At 44.0% G+C, this 22,103-nt stretch overlaps 1 protein-coding gene across 2 annotated transcripts in view; it reads right to left on the bottom strand.

Annotated features, from left to right (window-relative positions):
• MBOAT1 (membrane bound glycerophospholipid O-acyltransferase 1) overlaps positions 1–22,103 on the bottom strand; it is a 414,235-nt gene that overhangs the window by 92,421 nt on the left and 299,711 nt on the right. For both annotated transcript variants that reach the window (XM_085607052.1, XM_085607053.1), the window contains one exon: positions 19,509–19,692. In XM_085607052.1, the coding sequence (XP_085463178.1) occupies positions 19,509–19,692 (184 nt within the window). The remainder of the gene's footprint in view (positions 1–19,508; positions 19,693–22,103) is intronic.

The following is a 22,103-nucleotide window of genomic DNA, read 5'->3' as shown; positions in this document are numbered from 1 at the left end:
CTGACCCAACAGGTTGCATATCAGAATACAGAGGAAGGCATACCGACCTTACCAGAATATCAACTTTAGGATATCAATTATCGCTATACCGTCATGGTAAGTGTTTAAATTGGTAAGTAACTCCACATCTGTGTTCCTTAACTATATATATATATATAGCTGGGGTTTACAAGGTTTTCCCTGGTGCAGGAAGTGGATTGCCTGCGACAGGATCTAAGGGCTACCCTAAGACCCCGGAGTATCAACAACAAAGGCGCCAACAAGCCAACAGACAGCGCCGTGAGAGAAGGCAATGTCGCCGCAAACAGCAACTCAAATACAAACAACAAGCGAGTGTTTACAAAGAAAAAATGGAACCGCAAGTAAGTCCACTGTCCAATTCTGTCATCAACCTTACAAATACACCTTTGAGTACAACTGAGTTGCAAATTTTGTCATTAGGGCTATCTTATAGCCCAGCCAGCGACTTTGACTATGCACAAACTCGCATTGACCTCTTTAAGTTTACTAGAAAATTAAAATTACGCAAATTTCATCACTTACGAGGCAACAAATCATCTTCGATGGTTAATGTAGAAAACCCATCTCTGACGTTGTTACCTGCATTATTGGTTAATGACCTGTCATTGTTAAAGGACTTACAATCTTTACATGAGGAAAGTACAGGCAGTGAAGAATGTAACATCTTGAATAAATCTGATACCACCAAATGTAAACCCAAATCTACTTTCACTCCTGTTACACTCCATGATAATTTGGATATTTTTCATGAACTTGCCACTGTGGAACTAAAGAAATTATGCTCCAACATCAACCGGGTGCGCAATAAATTTAATGTACAGAATAACAAAAATATCCAATTAATGAAGAAGATCCAGTCCAACGACAACATAATTGTAAGACAAGCAGACAAGGGAGGCAACATAGTACTATGGCCTCGTGACTTATATCTGGAAGAGGCTTATAGCCAATTGAATGATCGACAGTGCTATAAAACAAGTGACATTAGATCTGTCAAGCAATCTTGGTATGACTTCTATGCCAAACTTTTGGCTTGCAAAAATGCGGGCCTGTTGAGTCAAGGCGAGTTTACATTTTTTTTAAATGATCATCCGGTCATTCCGGCGATGTATTTTATTCCAAAAGTACACAAAAACATAGAAAACCCGCCGGGAAGGCCTATTATTTCTGCGAAACTCAGTCTTACAGAGAATACTTCTAAATATGTCGATGCATTCCTACAGGAGCATGTCAAATCTTTGCCTTCTTTTGTACAAGACACTGGTGATTTTTTACAAAAATTGAAATTGGTCGTGTGGCAAGAAGATTATCTATTAATGACATTGGATGTTACCTCACTGTATACGTGCATACACCATCAGGATGGTATCAAGGCAGTGGAACACTTTTTGGGTACTAGGTCTATGCATTTCTTTAATCACAACAAAATGCTTCTATCTATGATTACAACCTGCCTTAACAACAACTTTTTTATGTTTTCTGGTCAAATATTCCAACAGATCAGAGGCGTAGCCATGGGGGCTTGCTTCTCCCCAAGTTATGCCTGTCTTCATATGAGACTTTGGGAGGAGCAGGTCCTACGTGGTGAAATGGCTCAGGAATTTTCTGACAAGGTGGTACACTGGTTTAGATACATTGACGATGTGTTTTTAATCTGGAGAGGTTCTAATCAGCAGGCCCTCCATTTTATTGACACTATCAATAATAACTGTATCAACTTACACTTTACAGGTAACACCAGCAGTACTAGGCTTTGTTTCTTAGATGTAGAAGTCTTCTTCCTGAACAACAAATTGGAGACTAGACTCTATAGAAAATCCACTGCAGGCAACACCGTGCTCCACGCCTCCAGTCACCATCCTGGACACCTTATACGCAGCATCCCCTTCGGGGAAATGCTGCGTATAAGACGTATTTGCAGTACTCAGCTTGAATGCAATATGGCACAAGAGTCTAGCAAAAAAAGGTTTCTGGCAAGAGGGTATTCGCAGCAGTTGGTGGTTAAAGCAATAAGTAGGGCTAATGGCAGATTGATGGATGTGGAGTTTAAGAATAAACAATCTATACAATCCATGCAAGACAAAGAGGACCAGACAGTTATCAGACTAATATTAACATTCAATAGGCAGCACCTGGCTCTACGTAAAATTTTCAGCAAAAATTGGACCCTGGTGCGTAATGATCCTGTCATAGGCAGGATGATGCCTGCCACACCAGACATCGTCTTTCGTAAAGCTAGATCCTTGAGTGATGCCTTGGTGAAAAGTAGCCCTGAACTGTTGACTAACAGATCCTGGATCAATTGCAGGAAGGGATTCTTTAAATGCACCTCCTGCAAAGCTTGCAGGCAGGGTATCAATAAAACATCTGTTTCTATTCCATTTAAAGATACCCCTGTTCCTATTCCAAAGTTGCTCACCTGCAAGTCTGAGTTTGCAGTCTATGTGCTGGAGTGTCCTTGTGGCCTGCGTTATGTTGGGAGTACCAAATTGCAGGTTCACAAGAGGATACTCCAGCACATAAGGGCCATTAAGAGTAACGACACCACTTACCCGGTGGCACGTCATTTCAAGGAGTTCCATAACAACAACTCGGAACTCCTTAAATATTTTGTGATTGATTCCATCATGCCACTTAGACGTGGTGGTGATCGTGAAGCTCGACTTAGATCATTGGAAACTTGTTACATTCTGATCTTAGATACCAAGACCCCCAATGGGCTCAACGCTAGCGAGGATTTTTTTACATGCCTATAAAATAGTCTGTCTAGCGATTGGATTTTCAACATAGCGCTTAATTTTTAGATTCCTTACCTTTCAATGCAGCCTCCCCCATGTATAAACTTTTTTTAGTACACATCATTTTTTGTATTTTCTATTTTTTTAATTATTCACACTTCACTTAACATTTATAATCTTCAATGTCACATTACATATCTGCCATATTAGGCAGTGGCTGGACAATTTGTGAATAAACATGCGCAGTTCTATTTCATTCGGATATTTCTGGCTATGTATATACATTGGGACATGTAATCATTGCAGTACTGATTCTAATGTTGGACTTTATTTGATTGTCTATTTATGTACTCGCTTATATCCAATTGTGCTGTTATTGAGACGTTGGCTAGGTATTTATTTATTTATATATATTGATGTATTTATATCTGTGTTTATTTATTCGTGTATATATATCAAATTTTAAACACCTATTTGTATTTATAGAAACAGCTGAATATATATGATTTTAGCCGTCTCTTAGCTCATGATTATTACTGGTCTCAAATTTTATCATCATATTTATATACCCATTAGGGTCTAATTATTTTATATCTATGATGTTAAACTGATTATAAATTCTAACATGGCCATATTGCTTAACAATATTTCGAGTGAAATAAGTCAATCCACATTTTGTAAAAATTCTTCAAGCGCATTTAATGTATTTTACATTTATTTATTGTTCATCTGCGCCTTCTGCTATTTAGAAAATAAGGACATGTATTCTTAAAAATGGCTTTTGGATCTATATGTATTTTATACAATGGATTACAATTTTTCTGACATATAAGCTTAATTTTCTTCTATATCTATGAAACATGTGACAGTTTGAATTATGCACTTGGCACTTTAAATACGGTACCTCCTCATGTTTGCGTCATGTGATCAAGGCCTCTTGCAGGCTGAAACGCGTCATGGCGGACAAAACGGGTCCTTAAATAAAGACTTCACTTCAAGCACTGATTTTGGGTCTGCATCGTCTTTCTGCTGTGGATTGCAGTGGCGAAGTACGTCTATATATATATATATATATATATATATATATATATATATATATATATATATATATATATATATATATTCACTGAAAAAACCATAGGTTTCAGGGGTGTTATAGTTAGCTGGACATTTCCCTCGTACAAAACCCTAGAAATTCCCCTGTTATAGTTAGTTCAGCTAACTATAACTCGCGCCCCCGCAATGCACTGCTGATGACATCGCATATTACATCACTCATGACATGGTCAGTGACATCACTTCTGACATCACTGATGACATCTCAAATGACATCACTGATGACATCACGGATGACGTCATCCATGTGATAAATTACTGCATCTTCTCACACCCTAATTTAACCGTTGATACACCAACTCAAAATTTCAGACGTCCATTCTCAAAACCATAGATACTCCAATACCAATAACTACATACCCACTTATTAACTCTTAGGTCTACATACACCCCCACTCATTCACCTGTACAGTCACTCATACTTACAGTCACTCCGTACAAGACTATCATATGCATTTATACACCTACATAGACACTTACACACCACCAATCATCCATAGAGGTACTCTCACACCTAGTCAGTCATGCAAATAATTAATTACACTCCTATTTACTCACCTATGCAGTTATACACACTCAAGTTCACTTACTCATAAAAATAGTACCACATTCTTACGCTCTTATACAATCATTGATACAAGCACACACTCATCCATACAGCCACTCTCACAATCACACACTCTCACATATACCCACTTATATACTCTTACACGCATATATACTGCCTTTCACATATGTAGTTAGTCACAAATGTACCACTGAGATATACATTCAATCTCTAACACACCCATACATACACTCACTCAACCATACAGTTCATCACAGATGCACTCTTAAAACCATGCACCCATAGAATCACCCACTCACACATCTATGCACAGAGTCACACACAGCCTACGCACACAAACACTCAGGCACCCATACAGATACTCAGACAACCAATCAATAACCCATATAGACACTCATATAGCTATTCACAAAACCATGCAGCCACTTATACACAAACACACAGACACATACAGACATTCACACAGTTTAGTCACTAGTCTGCAGTAAGATACATTTAATGACTCACTTATAGAGTCAGTTACACACCTACAAAATCATCCATTCACACACTTGTACACCCACTCATTCTTCAACAGGCCTTTCACTATCTTTACAGAAGCACACAGTCACTGGATGACGTCATCAGTGATGTCATCAGTGATGTCATTTGAGATGTCATCAGTGATGTCATCAGTGATGTCACTGACCATGTCATGAGTGATGTAATATGTGACGTCATCAGCAGTGCATTGCGGGGGCGCGAGTTATAGTTAGCTGAACTAACTATAACAGGGGAATTTCTAGGGTTTTGTACGAGGGAAATGTCCAGCTAACTATAACACCCCTGAAACCTATGTTTTTTTCAGTGAATTTATAAGGTTTTTTAAATGCCAATTCCTAACTATAACGCCCCTGAAACCTTTGGTTTTTTCAGTGAATTTCAAAGGTTTTTTAAATGCCAATTCCTAACTATAACTTATCTCTGAAGATATCATGTTTAATGATTTTGATTGGATTTGAATATTTTTCAAATTCAGTGTGTCAATTTCATTAATTACATTTAAAAAAAAATACCTTTTAATCACCATTTTTTAAACTTATTTTTTCAATTAATTCTTTTAAAAATTAAAAAATATTATTTGAACTTAATGGGCTTTTCAAATATTTTTTTATATTTTTCAAAATATTTTTTTAACTATATGTGCAAAACATTATTTTATATATTTTTTTCAATGTTTTTGGATCCGCGCACCCTAAGCGCACCGTTCCCGATCCCTACGCGGTAGCATCCGCGCATGGTAGGCGTTGGATACGTGTTCAGTGCGCGATCGCAATGCGACCGGTACGCGACTCCCAGCGTATACGCGACACGTTCAATGTACGTAACGCGACATTTACGCGCTTCCGCAATGCGTCATCTGCGTCTATGACGCGGTAGGTGCGAGGATCCCGCGAAATATTTAACATTTAAAAGAACATATATATATCTATTTCATGTGAATATTAATTGAAGACAAACTCTAAACTAGTCTTAAAACTAATATATTTTTACATCTAATCCTATTTTTTTTTTTATTCAATTTCGCGGATGCGCGCTGGGTGTGTGCTGCGTAAGCGCACGGTGCGCGGATCCCATGAGACCTGCAAAAAAAGAGATTTGATTGGTTCATTACACTTCCTATTCTAACTATTGAAAGACCCCACCCATTTCAATCATTCTTAGAGCTTCTTTGGAGGAACATCTCACACCTTAGAATTAGAAGAAACTTTTTGGGGTAGATTTCCAGAGCTGCAATTTTTCTGAAGACAATTGCTTCTGCACAGCAGCCACCATCAGAATCAGACCATTCGTCCGATGAGGAATTTGTTGTGGAACCTCCACGCCCAGAAAGATACACCTCTGTGGTATGGAAATTTAAAACAAAATAAAACTAATTCAACTAAAGTGACATGTAAAATATGTCAAAGAGTGCTTTCCAGAGGAGATCCATCAAAAAAATACTCTTGTGGGACTGCAAGTATGTTAAAACACCTGAAGACTCTGCATCCCGTGAACCTGGCCAAGCAGGAATGCAGAAGACTCCGACAGCAGCCTCAGCCAGCAGTGGCAAGCACTTCTGCAGCATCACCATCAAGCACTCACCCGGACATACGTCCAGAATTTGGAAAACTAAAAATTAGTTGCATTAAATGCAACAAACTACTATGTTACGGCGAGCAGTCAATTGAACTAATCTGCCGAGCGCAGCAAAACCACAAGTGCTAAACTTGTGTTTATTTTTGTTTTTTGCAGAAGTTGACTGTTTTGTTCCTCCTGTTGTCTTTTTTTCCTTTTGAAAAAAACAAAAAAATACCAAAATTGTTCCAAAAAGTACAAAAAAATTAAAAACCAAAAAAGAAGAAAAAAAAAAGTTCTTCTAAGAACTAACTTTCCTGGTTTAAAAAAAGAGCTAAATTTCTTTGTTAGTGTGTGAAAGTTTAGATGAATGTATGTGTAGTACGTAATTGACTGAATGAATGCATTAGTAGCGTATGGTGAATGTATAAGTGCAGAACTATGAGGAAGTGCTGCAGCATCACAAAGTAACCTCTTTAACTGCAGTGTGCTGTAGTACTTCCGAAGCACAGGGATGCAACATATGTACATAAATATGTTGCAAATCTATGCTTCTCTCTGCACGGCTGCTTAAACTGCAGCCATGTGGTGACACAGGCACCCTTGCACCATAGTGCAAGGATATCTGTGTCATGTGCTGTTTGTTTTTCTACAGGAAGACACACCTTCCTGCACAAAAACAATGAGAATATGCATTTTTCTCCTTCAATGTATGCTGAACATTTCAGCATGCATTGAAAATATAAAAATGTGGAGAAATTAAAACAATTCTCCTTGTTGTGCTTTCCTACACCAATTTTAGAATGGTGCAGCATTCACACACATATCGAGATTTATGATTTCTGATAAATCTAGACATGTGTCTTGTTCTATGAGTATTAAGTGCAATCATGCACAACAACACTTATAGAACACCCTTTCAACACAAAGTGGTGTGCATGATGAGGTTGTATTTACATGGAGTATAAAAAGTGCACAAAGTGCCTTTTCCTCTCTTTGTAAATATGAAAGAGTGTCTTACACACTAACTATGTTACAAAAAGTGACATATTTCCGTTTTTAAATTTGCTTGCGAATGATAGAAGGTAAGCACAGAGTTTTGTCTGCAAAGATGTTCAGAAAAGAATGATTGAACTAATTGCGGTCCTTCAATAGCTAAAATGGGAAATATTATGAACCCCTCAAATCTTGTTTTTTGCAGGTCACATGATATCTGATTATGGTCAGATTTCAAAACTACATAAACAGAGTGTTTTTAGAAACGTGTTTCAACTTTGTAGCTTCTTGCAGACCTCTTCATTCTGCATATTGAGACTTAGTTAAACTTACCTTCACAGTTATAGGAATAAAAAATGGTATACATTTTTTTCTGTTTTTCATTCCAATATAAATTCATATAAATTGCTTATTTTAAAATTTGGATCTGTGAAAGAAAAGGAAAAAAAAACATGTAATAATACATTTTTTACAACACAGCATAATTTCCATAAAGTAATTTTTTTGCCTTTTTTGCTGTTCTCAGAATATATTAAATTTCACTAAAAATAGTGATTTCAATCGTACTCATCACTTAACAGCGGGCAAAAAAAACACAATCTCAAAGATTGTTAAAAAAAAACCAACATGCCATTCTCAAAAAAAAAAAAACAAGATACAAATCACAGATATATAAAATTCACACAGCTAACAACATTTTTTAACTTACAAAAACTGTAAATGATTTCGCTATAAAATATTCACCGAATCTAAAGATGAATTTTTTGAGGATGCCGCACGCCCACAATGTTTTCCTTCAGTGATGTGGAAATTTTCTACTTTTCTCGAGGGGCAAACAAAGACCAATGCCACCTTTCTCACGCGCAAGATTTTCAAAAGAGTTGTTACGAGGGGATCCTAACAAAAAATACTCGTGCGGCACAGCAAGTATGATGTAACACCTAAGGACCCTTCATCCAAACAATCTTGCACGAGAAGAGTGCAAACAGATGAGAAACACTCCTGTTCTGTATCTGTAAAAAAGAATCAAAAATAAATGTATATTAATAACTTTTAAATTTATACTATTCCATTACTGTACAAACGCATTTTATTTAAATACTGACTAAGAAACTATAGCCCTGAACCACAAGTGTGACGATGGTTAAAACACTACATGCATAGTGCATACTACTTTGAAGCAGTTCATGCCCTAAAGCCGACCTCACTAAAACACTACATGCTAACTGACTAAATGACTACAGTACTATAAGGAGACACACTGGGTGAGTGACAGGGTGTTTGCTAGAAGTGTATGAATACTAACTAGGGAATTGAAGGTGTGAAACACAACTGTGTAGGTGATTAGAGGACTGCATCCATACTGCATAGGCATTTAAAGCAGTCAATGTGCTAAGGCCTGGCTCACTGCATGACTACTTGGGTACTGACTGAATGATTAGAGTACAGCAAGGAGAGTGCCTAGGTGAATTTATAAGTGGTAGGCTTTTCACACAGGGAATGGATTAGTACTTGGTACTGAATGGGTCACTAGAGGAGTGCAAAGGCAGTGACAAGATGTTTGCTGGACTGTATGGATACTGACTAGGAAATTGAAACTGTGAAAGACAATTGTGTAGGTGGTTAGAGGACTTCATGCATAGTGGATAGGGGTTTGAAGCAGTCCATATGCTAAGGCCTGGGTCACTGGATGAGTACTTGGGTACTGACTGAATGATTAGAGTACTGCAAGGAGAGTGCCTGGGTGAATTTATTAGGGTTTGGGTTTTGGCGCAGTGAATGGATTAGTACATGATGCTTAATAGGTCACTAGAGGAGTGCAAGGGAAGTGACAGGGTGTTTGCTGGAAGTGTATGGATACTGACTGGGGAATTGAAGGTGTGAAAGACAAGTGTGTAGGTGGTTAGAGGACTGCATGCATAGTGGATAGGGGTTTGAAGAAGTCCATGTACTAAGGCCTGGCTCAGTGCATGAATACTTAGGCAGTGACTGAATCATTAGAGTACTGGAAAGAGAGTGTCTTGGTGAATTTATAAGTGTTTGGGTTTTGGCACAGTGAATGGATTAGTACATGGTGTTGAATGGGTCACTAGAGGACTGCAAAGGGAGTGACAGGGTGTTTCCTGGAAGTGTATGGATACTGACTAGGGAATTGAAGGTGTAAAAGACAAGTGTATAGTATGTTAGAACACTACATGCATACTGCATAGACATTTGAAGCAGTCTATTTGGTACTTAGAAACTGACTAAATCATCAGACTACTTCTAGGACAGTGCTTGGGTAAAACTTTTACATTTTCAGTTCTGCCACAGTGAAGAGAATAGTACATGGTACTGCATCTTAGTGTCAAACCGTGACTCATTTTATCAATGCATAAGCAAAGACTAGCTTCTAATGCTACTAAAACTTGACAACATGACAGGTTTTAAAAGAGTTATCTGCTAAAAAATACACGATGCTACCAAATGCTTCTCTCACAATCCTTACCCAAATGCACACAGACTCACAGCGTGATTTTAGACAAGCAACACTATCCTAGGAGTTTACCAAAACTCATTCACTAGTCTAGAAGAGTTAATGGTACTGCATACAATCTACATATTTAAGTACAGCACATTAGTGTCAAAGCATGACTCATTTAATCAACGCATAAGCAAAGACTGGATTCTAATGCTACTAAAACTTCACAACATGACAGGTTTTAAAACAGCTATCTGTCAGCAAATACATGATGTTACTAAATGCTTCTCTCACAGTGATCCCAAATACACACTAACTCACAGTGTGATTCTAGACAAGCACCACTATCCCTAGGAGTTTACCAAAACTCATTCACGGGGGGCGTGGCCAGGCACCGTACGAAATGGCCGCCTGATCCCTGAGCTCCGCCGGGACCGTTGGTGTCCTTCTCTATCCGACCCGAATCCGCGCTGGAGGGATCGCCCTGAGACCCCCCCAGCTTCCTCAGGCCCAGGGCTCTGCCGGAGCAGCTTCACGGACGCCGGAAACCTGCTGACGCCTCCGCACGGCGGCCGCGACGGGTGGCGACGGCTCGGCGCCTCGTCCATGGAACCCCGCGGCCGCTCCCTAATCTAATTGAGGCCCTGGCTTTTGGCCTACGGCGCGCTGCGCCCGGAGCGACTGCTGGCCGACCCTGGCGCACTGAGGTTCGGCGAGCTGCCGGGGAGGCTACGCCCGACTGTGACCAGCTGACGACCTCTCCCGGGAAGGGGGACAGCCGGTCTCTCTCTGCTGCCGCCGGGGGTGGGGACGGAGGATCGTCTGGGGGCTGCTTCTGCGAAGTGCCACGTGTCGCCTGCCGGGTGGGGGCCCCGGTTCTGGGCCGCTGGACGGGCCGGACATAAGAGAGCCGGCGGCGTGGTGGCTGAGGTAGTCGACCCTGGATCGTGACGGCCTGACCACACGGGGGCCCCCCGCCCCGAACTATACCTGACAAGTGCCGGTGAGGCGGCGGCCGCATCCGGACTTCAAACCCGGGGGATCGGAGCTGGCACGGACTCGCGGGCGCCCAGGAACGGAGGCGGGCGGAGGAACACCAGGCGCCAGAGGCACCGAAGCGATCATGCGGCCCAAGGGGGGCACCGCGACCCAGACCAACAAGCTGGACCAATACACTATAGCCAAAACGACGCCACAGCCGGGAGGGGCTACGAAGGAGGCCACTGGGCAGGCGGAGCCCTCCCTGACGTCTATAATGGCCGCGATCCAAACCCTTGGGACGAACCTGGAGACGAAAATGGACAAGATCACTACAGAGGTGAACCTGCTCCGGGCCGACTTGGGGAAAACCACGGACCGGTCCAAAACCAATGAAATGGACATAAAAGCCTTGCAGGAATCGGAAAGCGGCTCGAGGGCAGGGTCAACGAGCTTGTGCACCAACATCGGCTGATGGCCCTACGGCTCCAAGACCAGGAAGGTAGGGCCAGGAGGAGCAACATACGTGTGGTGGGTGTGACGGAAGGACTGGAAGGGGACAGTGTGGAGCTCTTTCTGGAGGATCTGATTCTCCGCCAACTTAAACCCAAGCGGCTCTCCAAGCTCTTCACGATCGAGCGAGCTCACAGGGCCCCGATCCCTAAACCCAAACCAGGGGCCCTACCACGAACAATTATTGCTAAAGTGCTGAACTACCGCGACCGTGACGCAATTCTCCAGGCGGCTAGACAACACGGCGACCTACACTACGAGGGGGCCACGGTTTGCTTCTTCCCGGACTTCACGCTCCAGGTCCAACAGGAAAGGCGCTCCTTTCAAGGGGTCAAGGCGGCACTGCGAGAGCGTGGGCTTCGGTACATGATGTTCTTTCCCGCCAAACTGAAGATCATCGCTGGCGGTAGATCCCTCTTCTTCACCTCGCCGGCTGCGGTGCAGGAGTGGCTGGACGCGATCACGACGGCAGAAGCCCCCCGGCGGGACGGTGCACAATGGCGTGGCTCGGGGCAACCCTCCCCGGGATCAACGGCAGGACGAGTGGAAGGTGGTGAGCAGAGCCAGAGGTCCTGGCGTTCACGATCGAACAGTCCCCGCTGGGACTCACCCAGAGAAGACGCAGCGCGATGAGGCCACTGGAACTTGACAAGAAGCCGTCGGACAGTAACGTATGAAAGTTCTTGACTGTTGGTCTTACTGCTCCCGGGGGCAGGGTGAGGGCCTGCCCAAATCCTTTGAGCCAGGCTCACTGTTAGATGATGCACTGCGGGCCTGAGGGCTGAACGAACTGGGCACCACGGACAGGCGGTCAGGAGGGGGCTGGCCAACGAACTTCCCACGTAGAGAACCTCGGTGGGCTCCACCGGGGCAGGGTTGGGCGACAGGCGCTCTGCTAATTGGGGTGGTGGGTAGTTCAGAACCCACGGAGCAGGGGGCAGGGAGGGGGGGTTTGTTTTGGTACGGGGGGAGGGATGTTGGGGACAGTCGGGGGGGAAGTGGGTGGCACGCATGGGGGGCCAGTTCTTTGACTCTCGGCCTTACAAGCACGTGCGGGGAGGGAACCAGGGAGGGGTGGGGAGTTGGGGAATTTCTATGGTCACACGGAATAGGTTGTCACATATTCAGCTGGAATGTCAACGGACTAGGGGACAGGCTTAAGCGCACCATAGAGCTGCAATTCCTCAAGCGGCACCAGCCGGATGTAGTGCTACTGCAAGAAACGCATATGCTGGGGAATGTCTGTCAGGCCCTCAATAGATATGGCTACACTCTGGCAGCTCACTCTGGCTTCACCTCCGGCTCGAGAGGGGTGGGGGTGCTCCTGCGGCGCGCGCTGCCCCTCCATATAGACCTGGTCAGGACAGACCCACAGGGCCGCTTCTCGGCAGTGTCTGGCCGCTGGGAGGGCCGCACGCTTAATCTACTGTCTGTTTATATCCCGCCTGGCCTACAAACCCGGGCCTTCGCGGACCTGGGCACCTTTCTCCTTTCCCTTCCCGAGGGTCAGTTGGTGCTGGGAGGGGATTTCAACGCAGTTGTGTCAGGCACCCGGGATAGACAGCCCCCCAGAGACCTGCCCCAGGGGCAGGAGTGGTTGGCGGACTTTCTGGAGGCCTTTGGGCTTACGGACGTCTGGCGCCTGCTCCACCCAACTGACAGCCACTTTACCTTCTTTTCGGGGTCGCATCACTCCTTCTCGCGATTAGACTACATCCTTACTCTGCTGCAACAAGACATGACAGTATTGGAGGCGGCGCTTCTGCCTAGAGGCATTTCGGACCACTCACCAGTCCACACGCACATCACATTTGGGAATAAACGGGAGGGTTACATAGCACCAATAAACGCATGGCACTTGAAACACGAGGACACCAAAAAACAGATATCCCACTCGATCTATCGATACTTCGAAGAGAATCGGATACAATCCCCCGTCACTTTGTGGGAGGCATTTAAGCCCGTGATTAGGGGAGAGGCGCTTTCGGCCATATCGGCTAGGCGACGGGAGCGGTGCGGGCAGGTCTCCACACTAGAGGCGGAATTGGAGGTCCTGGAGAGGGAGGCGCCGGAGGCAGGGGACAGGGAGGTCAGGCACAAGCTGCAGTTGAAGGCGGCGGAGTATAGAGAAATGGTTACCCAAGAGGCCCAGACAGTTGCTCGTCACAAGCTAGGTAGAATATACGACCAGGCTGATAAAGCTGGGAAACTTATCACCTGGCTGGCGAAAAAACAACAAGCCAGTAAGGTGGTGCCAGAAATACGTACCGAGGGCGGGACTGTAGTTACTGAGCCTAGGGAAATAGTGGAACAGTTTGCGAGACACTACAAGCAGGTCTACAGGCGCGGGTCAGACCGGCCGGAGGAGGACTCCATGGACCTCCTAACGGACATTCGAAAGCCCTCCCTAACGGATAAAGATCGTGAGGCTATGGACAGCCCACTCACTGAGGAGGAACTTCAGCAGGCAATAGGAGAATTGCGCCTTGGTAAGGCGCTCGGTCCCAACGGCCTCCCAATTGAGCTCTACAAGCTCCAGCCGGACGCCATTAGCAAGCATTTGAAACACATGTTCGAGCATAGTAGGAAGAGGGGGGTGCTGCCCCGTGATCAGCGTATGGCGACCATAGTGGCAATACCGAAAGAAGGGAAACCCAGAGATTCATGTGCGTCCTACAGACCAATTTCGCTCCTCAACGCGGAGCCCAAAATACTGGCAAAGACGCTGGCCAATAGGCTCCGCGCGGTGCTTCCCTCGTTGATCCACACGGACCAGTCGGGGTTCATGCCACACCGTAACACGGCCCTCAACATTAGGAGGCTAAACGGTGTGCTGGGGCAATGCCACAGATTACAGGAGGACGCAGTGGTGGTTTCCTTGGACGCCACCATGGCCTTCGACACCTTAGAGTGGGCGTACATGTTCGCGGTCCTGCGCAAACTGGGCTTCGGACCTCACTTTATAGCGTGGGTGCGTCTACTATATGCTAAGCCTCTGGCGCGGGTGCTGGTGAACAACAAGCTGTCCGATGTTTTCACGCTTGAAAGAGGGACCAGGCAGGGCTGCCCCCTCTCTCCCCTTCTTTTCGCCCTCTCCCTCGAGCCACTCGTGGCCTGGATAAGGCAGGCTGTCGACCTAAAAGGTATATCTTGGGCGGAGGGGTGGGAGGATAGAATCTCCCTCTATGCCGATGACATACTCCTGTACCTTAGTGAGCCGCGCAGGTCGATAATTGTGGCGCTCGACATACTTGCGAGTTTCGGTCGTAACTCGGGCTTCCGGGTCAACTGGGCCAAATCACACCTTTATGTCCTACGGGGTGAACCTCCGCGGCTCCCGGACGCCTGCCCCATCAATGTGGCAGAGGACGGGTTTAAGTACCTGGGAGTGTACATCACCACTAACAAGGCTCTGTCATACGAGCGCAACCTCAAGCCGCCGCTGGTGCGGCTCCAGAGAGAGGCCAAATCCTGGCAGCACCTGCCACTGTCTCTGCTGGGCGGCCCTATTTAAGATGCTAGCGCTACCACGGTTTCTATATGCACTACAGAACTATCCGGACCTAGTCCCTAACGGCTACTTTGTGTCGATCGAGGCCGCACTGCGCGACCTCCTTTGGGCCGGGTCACCCCGAAACTCCTTGACCAAACTCACACTGGGGTGGTACGACGGCGGTATAGCCCTCCCTGACATCCGCAAATACTACTGGGCAGCCCACCTATCCGCGATAAACCAGGGTACATATGGGGATGGGAATGATCCCGCCTATGGCATGGACAGATGGCTGCTTCCCGGGGGAAACTATGAGATAGCACTCTACTCCAGACGGGGTATACGCCACCTCACTGGACCCACACTTCACTCGGTACAGATATGGCACATCGCCCAGAGGAAGCTCGGATGGTCAGGAGTCCTTACTATGGCCACGCCACTTTGGGCCTCCGACAAATTAGGCAACCTGGGCCGTACCAAGGGGTTCCGCAACTGGGACCTGATTGGTATCTCTCAAATCAAATATATCCTGGGTCCTGCGGGGATTCGTACGTTCGCCCAAATGCGAGACACATATGAGCTGGCGCACACCGAATACTTTCGATACTTACAAGTGCGACACTCCCTGCAGGCCAATATCTCACCAGAGACCAAGCTACCGCAAACCTCCCCGCTAGAAGATAGGTTACTGGATGGGCACCTCACGGAACACGCCATATCACTCACTTACAAAAAACTAATCAATAACCCCCCCGACATGCTCCTACCCCTTAGAGAGAAATGGGCCGCTGATGGGCTGGAGATAGACGACGAAGAGTGGCTATACGCTCTGGCTTCCCCCCGCGAGGTCGCGATATCAGCCCGGCTACGATTTATCCAACTTAAGATTTTGCACAGAGTGTATATCTCCTGCACCAGGCTACGCATGATGGGGAGGGCGGACTCAGTGCACTGTAGGAGGGGATGTGGTGGAACGGGTACCTTCTTCCATGTGTTGTGGGACTGCCCTAAGATTCAGCAGTACTGGAGAAGGGTGGTGCATTGTATGGAAGAGGTATGGGAGGTGGGACTTCGCCCGGAGGCCAAGAGGTGCCTCCTCAATATATGGGAACCTACGGACCTGTCGCCGAAAGGGAGGCTCTGGGTGACGCTCGGACAAATGGTGGCAAAAAGGAACATTGCCAGGCTATGGGGCAGTCCTCTCCCGCCCAAACTGTCGGATTGGCACAGCGACATGAACTGGTGCATGCTGCAGGAAAAGACTGTGTATATAGCGAGAGGGTGCCCCCGGAAGTGGATTGAGGTGTGGTCCAATTGGAATGATTTCAGAGGGGGCATCTGCGAGCCTCCTCCCGTCGGGCAGGAGGGCGCAGGAGATCTCTAAAACCCCACCGTAATGTGGCCCCGGGTGCTCGAGAGTGGGATGCGGAGGTCGCACCACCGGTACGGAGGCGATTTATGGTGCTGAACGTGATGACCTTGTTTCGTTACCTGCGGGGGGGGAGTTCGACTGTTAGGCGCCTTTACGACGCTTTGGCAATATGCTTATGTTTTATGGTTTGAAAAGAAGAAAACGAGTCCTGCAGTATCCATCTGTACACAGTGAGACACTGTACCCTCTACCGCCGCCGTACCCCCGGGTTGACGGCTCAGGGCTGTGTGATTTACGAACGAAGGTAGCATGCATTCTCCGTGGCTGGCCCGAGGGGTTGTAGGCTGAAAGCTGTGTAATATGTGAGTTGCAATAAAGGTCTTGGAAAAAAAAAAAAAAAAAAACTCATTCACTACAGTGCAAGTGGTAAGGGTACTGCACACAATCTACATTTTTCAGGACTGCACTTTTCTGTCAAAGCCTGACTCATTTAATCACAGCATAAGCCATAACTGTCTTCTAATGCTACTAAAACTTCACAACATGACAGGTTAAAACAGTTATCTGTCAGCAAATACACGATGTCACCAAATGCTTTACTCACAGTGATTCCCAAATGCACACATACTCACTGTGTGATTCTAGACAAACAACACTATCCCTTGCACTATACCAAAACACATTTCTTCATCTAGAAGAAGTACTACATTTTAGTATAGAAACATAATATAACTCATTTCACAAATTCATAAACAATGACTGGTTTCTAATTCTACCAAAATTTTAAAACAGCACAGTTATCTGTCTGCAAACACATGAAAAACACAAATGCTTATCACAGAATGGTTTCTACATGCACACACACTGTCAATAAGATTGTAGAGAAAAAAAAGTACTCCCTACACTTTAGCAGGAGAAATACATTAGTCTGATTAAAAACAAAATAGTCTACATACATCCCCTCACAATTAAATAACTCATCTTTCAAGTTCTTTTGTAGATTAAGAAGTATATCAGTCACTCACCATATTTTCTTTTACAGAATCTCTGCACTGTGCACCTCTCAGCAAAAACAAAGAATGGAAAAGTTTCCCTTTCATTTTCCACACATATACATGTAAACATCAAATCACAATCCTTCACACATAAACTCAAAAGCAAACACACGTTTCTATTGGTTAAACATTTCAACCCTTTCCAACTGAAATACATTTCAACCCTTCCCCCAATCTGCCTTCTGCCTGTTACCATAGAAACAGGTCATGGAACACTGCACTGAGCACACAGGTCAGAAGTTCAGCACACACTGTTGCTAAACAAGAGAGGAAGTGAGCTTCACTTTTCAACATATCAGCTAATCATATATAATGTTCCTTACAATCTGTTTTTGTTAATCAATAAGAATCATACCTTTAAAAAACAGAAATATACACCCTACCTTTCAGTGTACAAAGTAGTCATACAACCAATGATTTCTAGTCTTTTTAAAAAAAAAAAATTCCGTGGATCCGCGCACCCAATGCGATAGGATGCGCGCACCGTGCGCGCATTTCGTCGTTTTTTTTTTTTTAAAAGGGGGGCCCCAGGGGGTCCCCCTAAGCACCTCTAGAGGGTCAGAGTATTTCCACTCTGCCCCCTTTATATGTTTCACACACGTATTCCCCTTGCTTCTTCAGCCTCGCTTCTACCGAGGCAGAAAATAGCCGCCAACAGTTCCTGGTTTCGAATGTAGACAGACACTCGACAGCCAATTAGCATTCAGCGCGCGATCGGGAGGGTGCACGCTCGGTTCGGGGAGGGTGCGCTTACGGTGCGTGTAGGGTCCGCGGATCCTCCCCGGCCATAGATATTTATGTACTTTTAACTCTAATTTTCTTAGGAACTACTGAACGGATTCACACCATTTATGCAAAAGGCACGAGTCTGAACTGACTTTGCCAAATTTGGTGTCATTCCGTTCAGCGGTTCGGGCTGTAGCTGCGACAACAGATCCTATGGGAAATTGCATGGGGAAAACGTGTTTTGGGACCCCCCTTTTTTCTCGGCCCCTGCTTGATGAATCACCACAAAACTTTCAGGGTAGGAGCGGAGCGGAGCTGGCCAAAAGTTTGGAAAATTTTGCGAGGATTCATCAACCGGACATAGACGTATGTTCAAGAACAGTAAATCTAGAATTGTATACACTTAGCTTGATGATTTGGTGGTAGTCGATCATTTGCAGTTGAGGTTCTTGTACGTCGATATTAGAACCTCGATTTTATAGTAGTGCACATATCAACCATGTATGTGAATTTTGTGTTTATAAACGTGTTTATATTTATTTTACTTTTACTTGTAAAGCGCTCATCAAAAGCCTCATGATGAAAGAAAAAAAACTAATTGCACACATATGACTGCAGTGCACAAAACACAAAGGCAGCACAGACACTCTCTAGCAGAACCTGGGCAAGATATGGGTGGGAGTTCCGGAAGAAATTACAACATTGTTCCTGTGTGCAAAAGGGAAAAAATAACCTCATCAAGTAAACCTTAGAGTCAACCCGGACTGAGTGACAGCGCCTGCACTAATATGATTGGTGTGTTCCTGAGAGATGTAGAAAGGTGTAGCTGGTGAGTGAACCTACTCAAGATCTTAAAGTTTTCAGGGAGTTTAATCTTCATATTTAGTTATACAGCTGAGAGTAGAGCTTGCCTAGTATGAAGTATGTAGAATTAACCAAAGATGTCCCTTCTGGAAGACCCCAGTCAGGAGCATGGACACCTCCTTGAGGATGTAGCTGAACTTTAGAACCCAAGGGCTGGACGCTGTGGCACTAGGCCAATTCTGAGCCACCGGGATCCTCCATATCAGAGCCCATCCTCATAATTCAGTGTGCCTGCAACCCTAATCTACACCTTAAACTTTAGTGCTAGGAAGGCCAGCACCCTTGCCAGGGTTGTCAACGATCAACGGTCTGAGACCTGCAGCTGTTCCTCTCAGTATGTCTCATTCCTGCAGCCATCTTTCCTTACCTACTGAAATGCCAAGGCTTTGTCCTCTAAGATGCGGACCTCAGGGGTCCATGCAGGTACGTCTGAGGGGGCAGTGAAGGAGAACTAGATATAGTGGAGCAGTGAGAAGGAGAATGATAAAAACTCTACAGATCAGAACTTACATTTGGAGATGGCTCAGGTAGTCTGTCATATCCTTTTTGTTTCCAGTTTACTTCCAAGAGCTTCATCTGCACATGCCGCCCCTCAATAAAGGCTATGTAGTCCTTGAAGTTGCTGCAGGGTCCAGCTAAAATGCTCATAAAATTTAGGTGGTAGCTTAAGTACTCCAGGAAAGAAGGTCTTGTTCTGCCAATAAAACACAGAAACAGAGTAAAGAAAACAAAACGCGAAAAAGCAAATGCTCATGCATAACTGTGTTTAGTTTATACAGCTGTATGTTAAAACTAGGACATTGCAAGAAATTAGCTATCACTATTAGAGTGCCCTTACCATTAACAAGGGTCAACTGTATCTGAGGGACAAATTAAGAACAACCATGGCAAGCCATCAAGTATTTATTGTATTAGTGCTACAATAACCACAAGTACTCAGCTGTAAAGGAATTACTTGACCTATACCAATCGCTGACTCACTTCAAAAGTGTGATGGTGCAATTAAGAAAAGGCAGGATTGTCACTGGGTAAAGAGAAGCAGTTAGCATCAACCTATACACATCCTATATCAATGTTAATGTTGCTGCTCTGGAAGGAATTCCTCAATGAAGGCCAAGGTAATGGGTCTGACTCACCTCAGTTAATATCTTTCCTGAGTTTTCATTTGAACATTTCATCTGACAAAGCGATATTCAAGACTTTTGCCAACAAAGGCAGTATTGTTAGAACTGTTCTACCATTTATTTATCCTGTATAATGTTTTATGAGCCAAAAGGATAATGTTAATACTACATGTAACAGCAATGCCTAATAAAAATGCTCCCCAAAAAAAGTATTAAGATTGAGTATGAGTTTTGATCAAACAGATTCATATAATAATAAACAGAACAGGATAATTTGTTGTACAATTATTTAAAATCATTCCAAAATAGGACATATTCTATTTAAAAAGTAGATATGCTAGCTAAAATATTAAGATTTAAGAGTAACATCAGTGTCCATGACTCATATGGCTGCCTCAAGCTCCATACTCGGCATTTTAAATTTAGGCGCGTTAGAGCAAAGATGTCCGCCGCATTCATGCCAGCCTTCATTTACATTACGCCTTCATGATGTGCAAGAAAAATAATCAGGTGCAAGTTAGGTTAAAATCATGGTGCCACATTACTTGAGTAGCTAATGAAGACATCTGCATCTTCATGAAGCAATAAGCGAGCAAACCAACGCAAGTACTATTGTGCTGGTTGTTTGGAACCTCATATACCATAACAATCCCTCTGATCTCAACTGAAGAACTAGATGCAAGAAGACGGTTGAACAGTGAAAGATGAAGCTAGCATTAAAGGTTAAAGTATGCTTGTTAGGAGCTAGCAAAGTTGTTCTGGCACACGTAATTTGCCAATAAAATAGGATGAAATTCTTCTAAAGGTAGTCAATTATACAGATTTTGCAGCTGAGAAAACGCAAGGCATATTGGTAGGAAAACCATGGAGAAAGTGCATTCTATCTTAGCACAAAAAATATTCCCTATATGTTCATGAGTTGTTAGTTGAAAAATATTGTGATTATCTGCTACAAACTAAATTAATCCTAATTTACCATCTGCATGCATTATGTTTAAGGTTCTTAAACTCAAAACCGCAAGCACCCATAGAAAGTTCTGCAGCTCCAACATTCTGTATCTTGAACTCACCCGATATGCTAAAACAACGACTCTAACTCGATCATTATCAGGATTTCTCCAGTTTAGATTAGATGGAACCCCTCTTTCTCTTCCTTCAAAAACAGACTGAAGAACACTCGATTTAGAGTTACTTTAAACTTTGATGATGGTGCCCTATTGCAAACTATTGCTAAGCTTGGTTGACTCTCTATTTGTTATGCTTTTCTCTTCTTCTTTTTCTCAAATGACTAATGCTTCCTCCTCTACTTGAGGTCTTTATCGTCCTTCTCGCTCCCATAAACCATCCTCTATCACTCTTTTCTTTTTTGTCTAGAAATATACTGTGATCTACTGTAAACCTTCTCAAAAGGAAATGTTTTATCTATCCAGCCATGAACTTTATTAATATTCTTATGAAGGAGTTAATGCTGACATCTTTCTTGCTGAGGTGAAAAATGATTAACATAAATAATTACAATAAGTAGTAAATATTGCATTAATCAGGTACAAATGTCCTGCCTTTGCAAATTTCTTAGAACTATTAATTCAATTGGGTTGTAACTTTTAGCTTTACCCTGGCTATCTAAACCCCTCTCCCCCATCAGTCATGCAGACTTGTTACCCGCATGGTTTCTCAAGGTTGCATGATTAATGAACAAATCATCGAAATTAAAATAAATGGACTTCGTCAATCTAGCTGCTGCTGATGCATGGTAGAGCCTAATAATATTCTTAAATCAAGATGAATCTCATGTTTAAGCTGAAAACTGATGATAAAATTGCCAATTTCATTCCAATAACGTGTACCTTTTGGACAAGACCCCACCATGTGCCAAAAATTGACAGCTGTGTTATTCTAATACCTACAACAACTGGGAGTAAGACCTAAATTAAAGTTTATAAGGACTTGTGACGTATCATCTATTGGGCAAATAAACTGA

This window comes from Triturus cristatus, chromosome 5_2 (genome assembly GCF_964204655.1).
Source record: "Triturus cristatus chromosome 5_2, aTriCri1.1, whole genome shotgun sequence".
NCBI lineage: Eukaryota > Metazoa > Chordata > Amphibia > Caudata > Salamandridae > Triturus > Triturus cristatus.
Note: the sequence above shows the minus strand (reverse complement) of the source record. Positions and strands in the feature narration are given on the sequence as shown.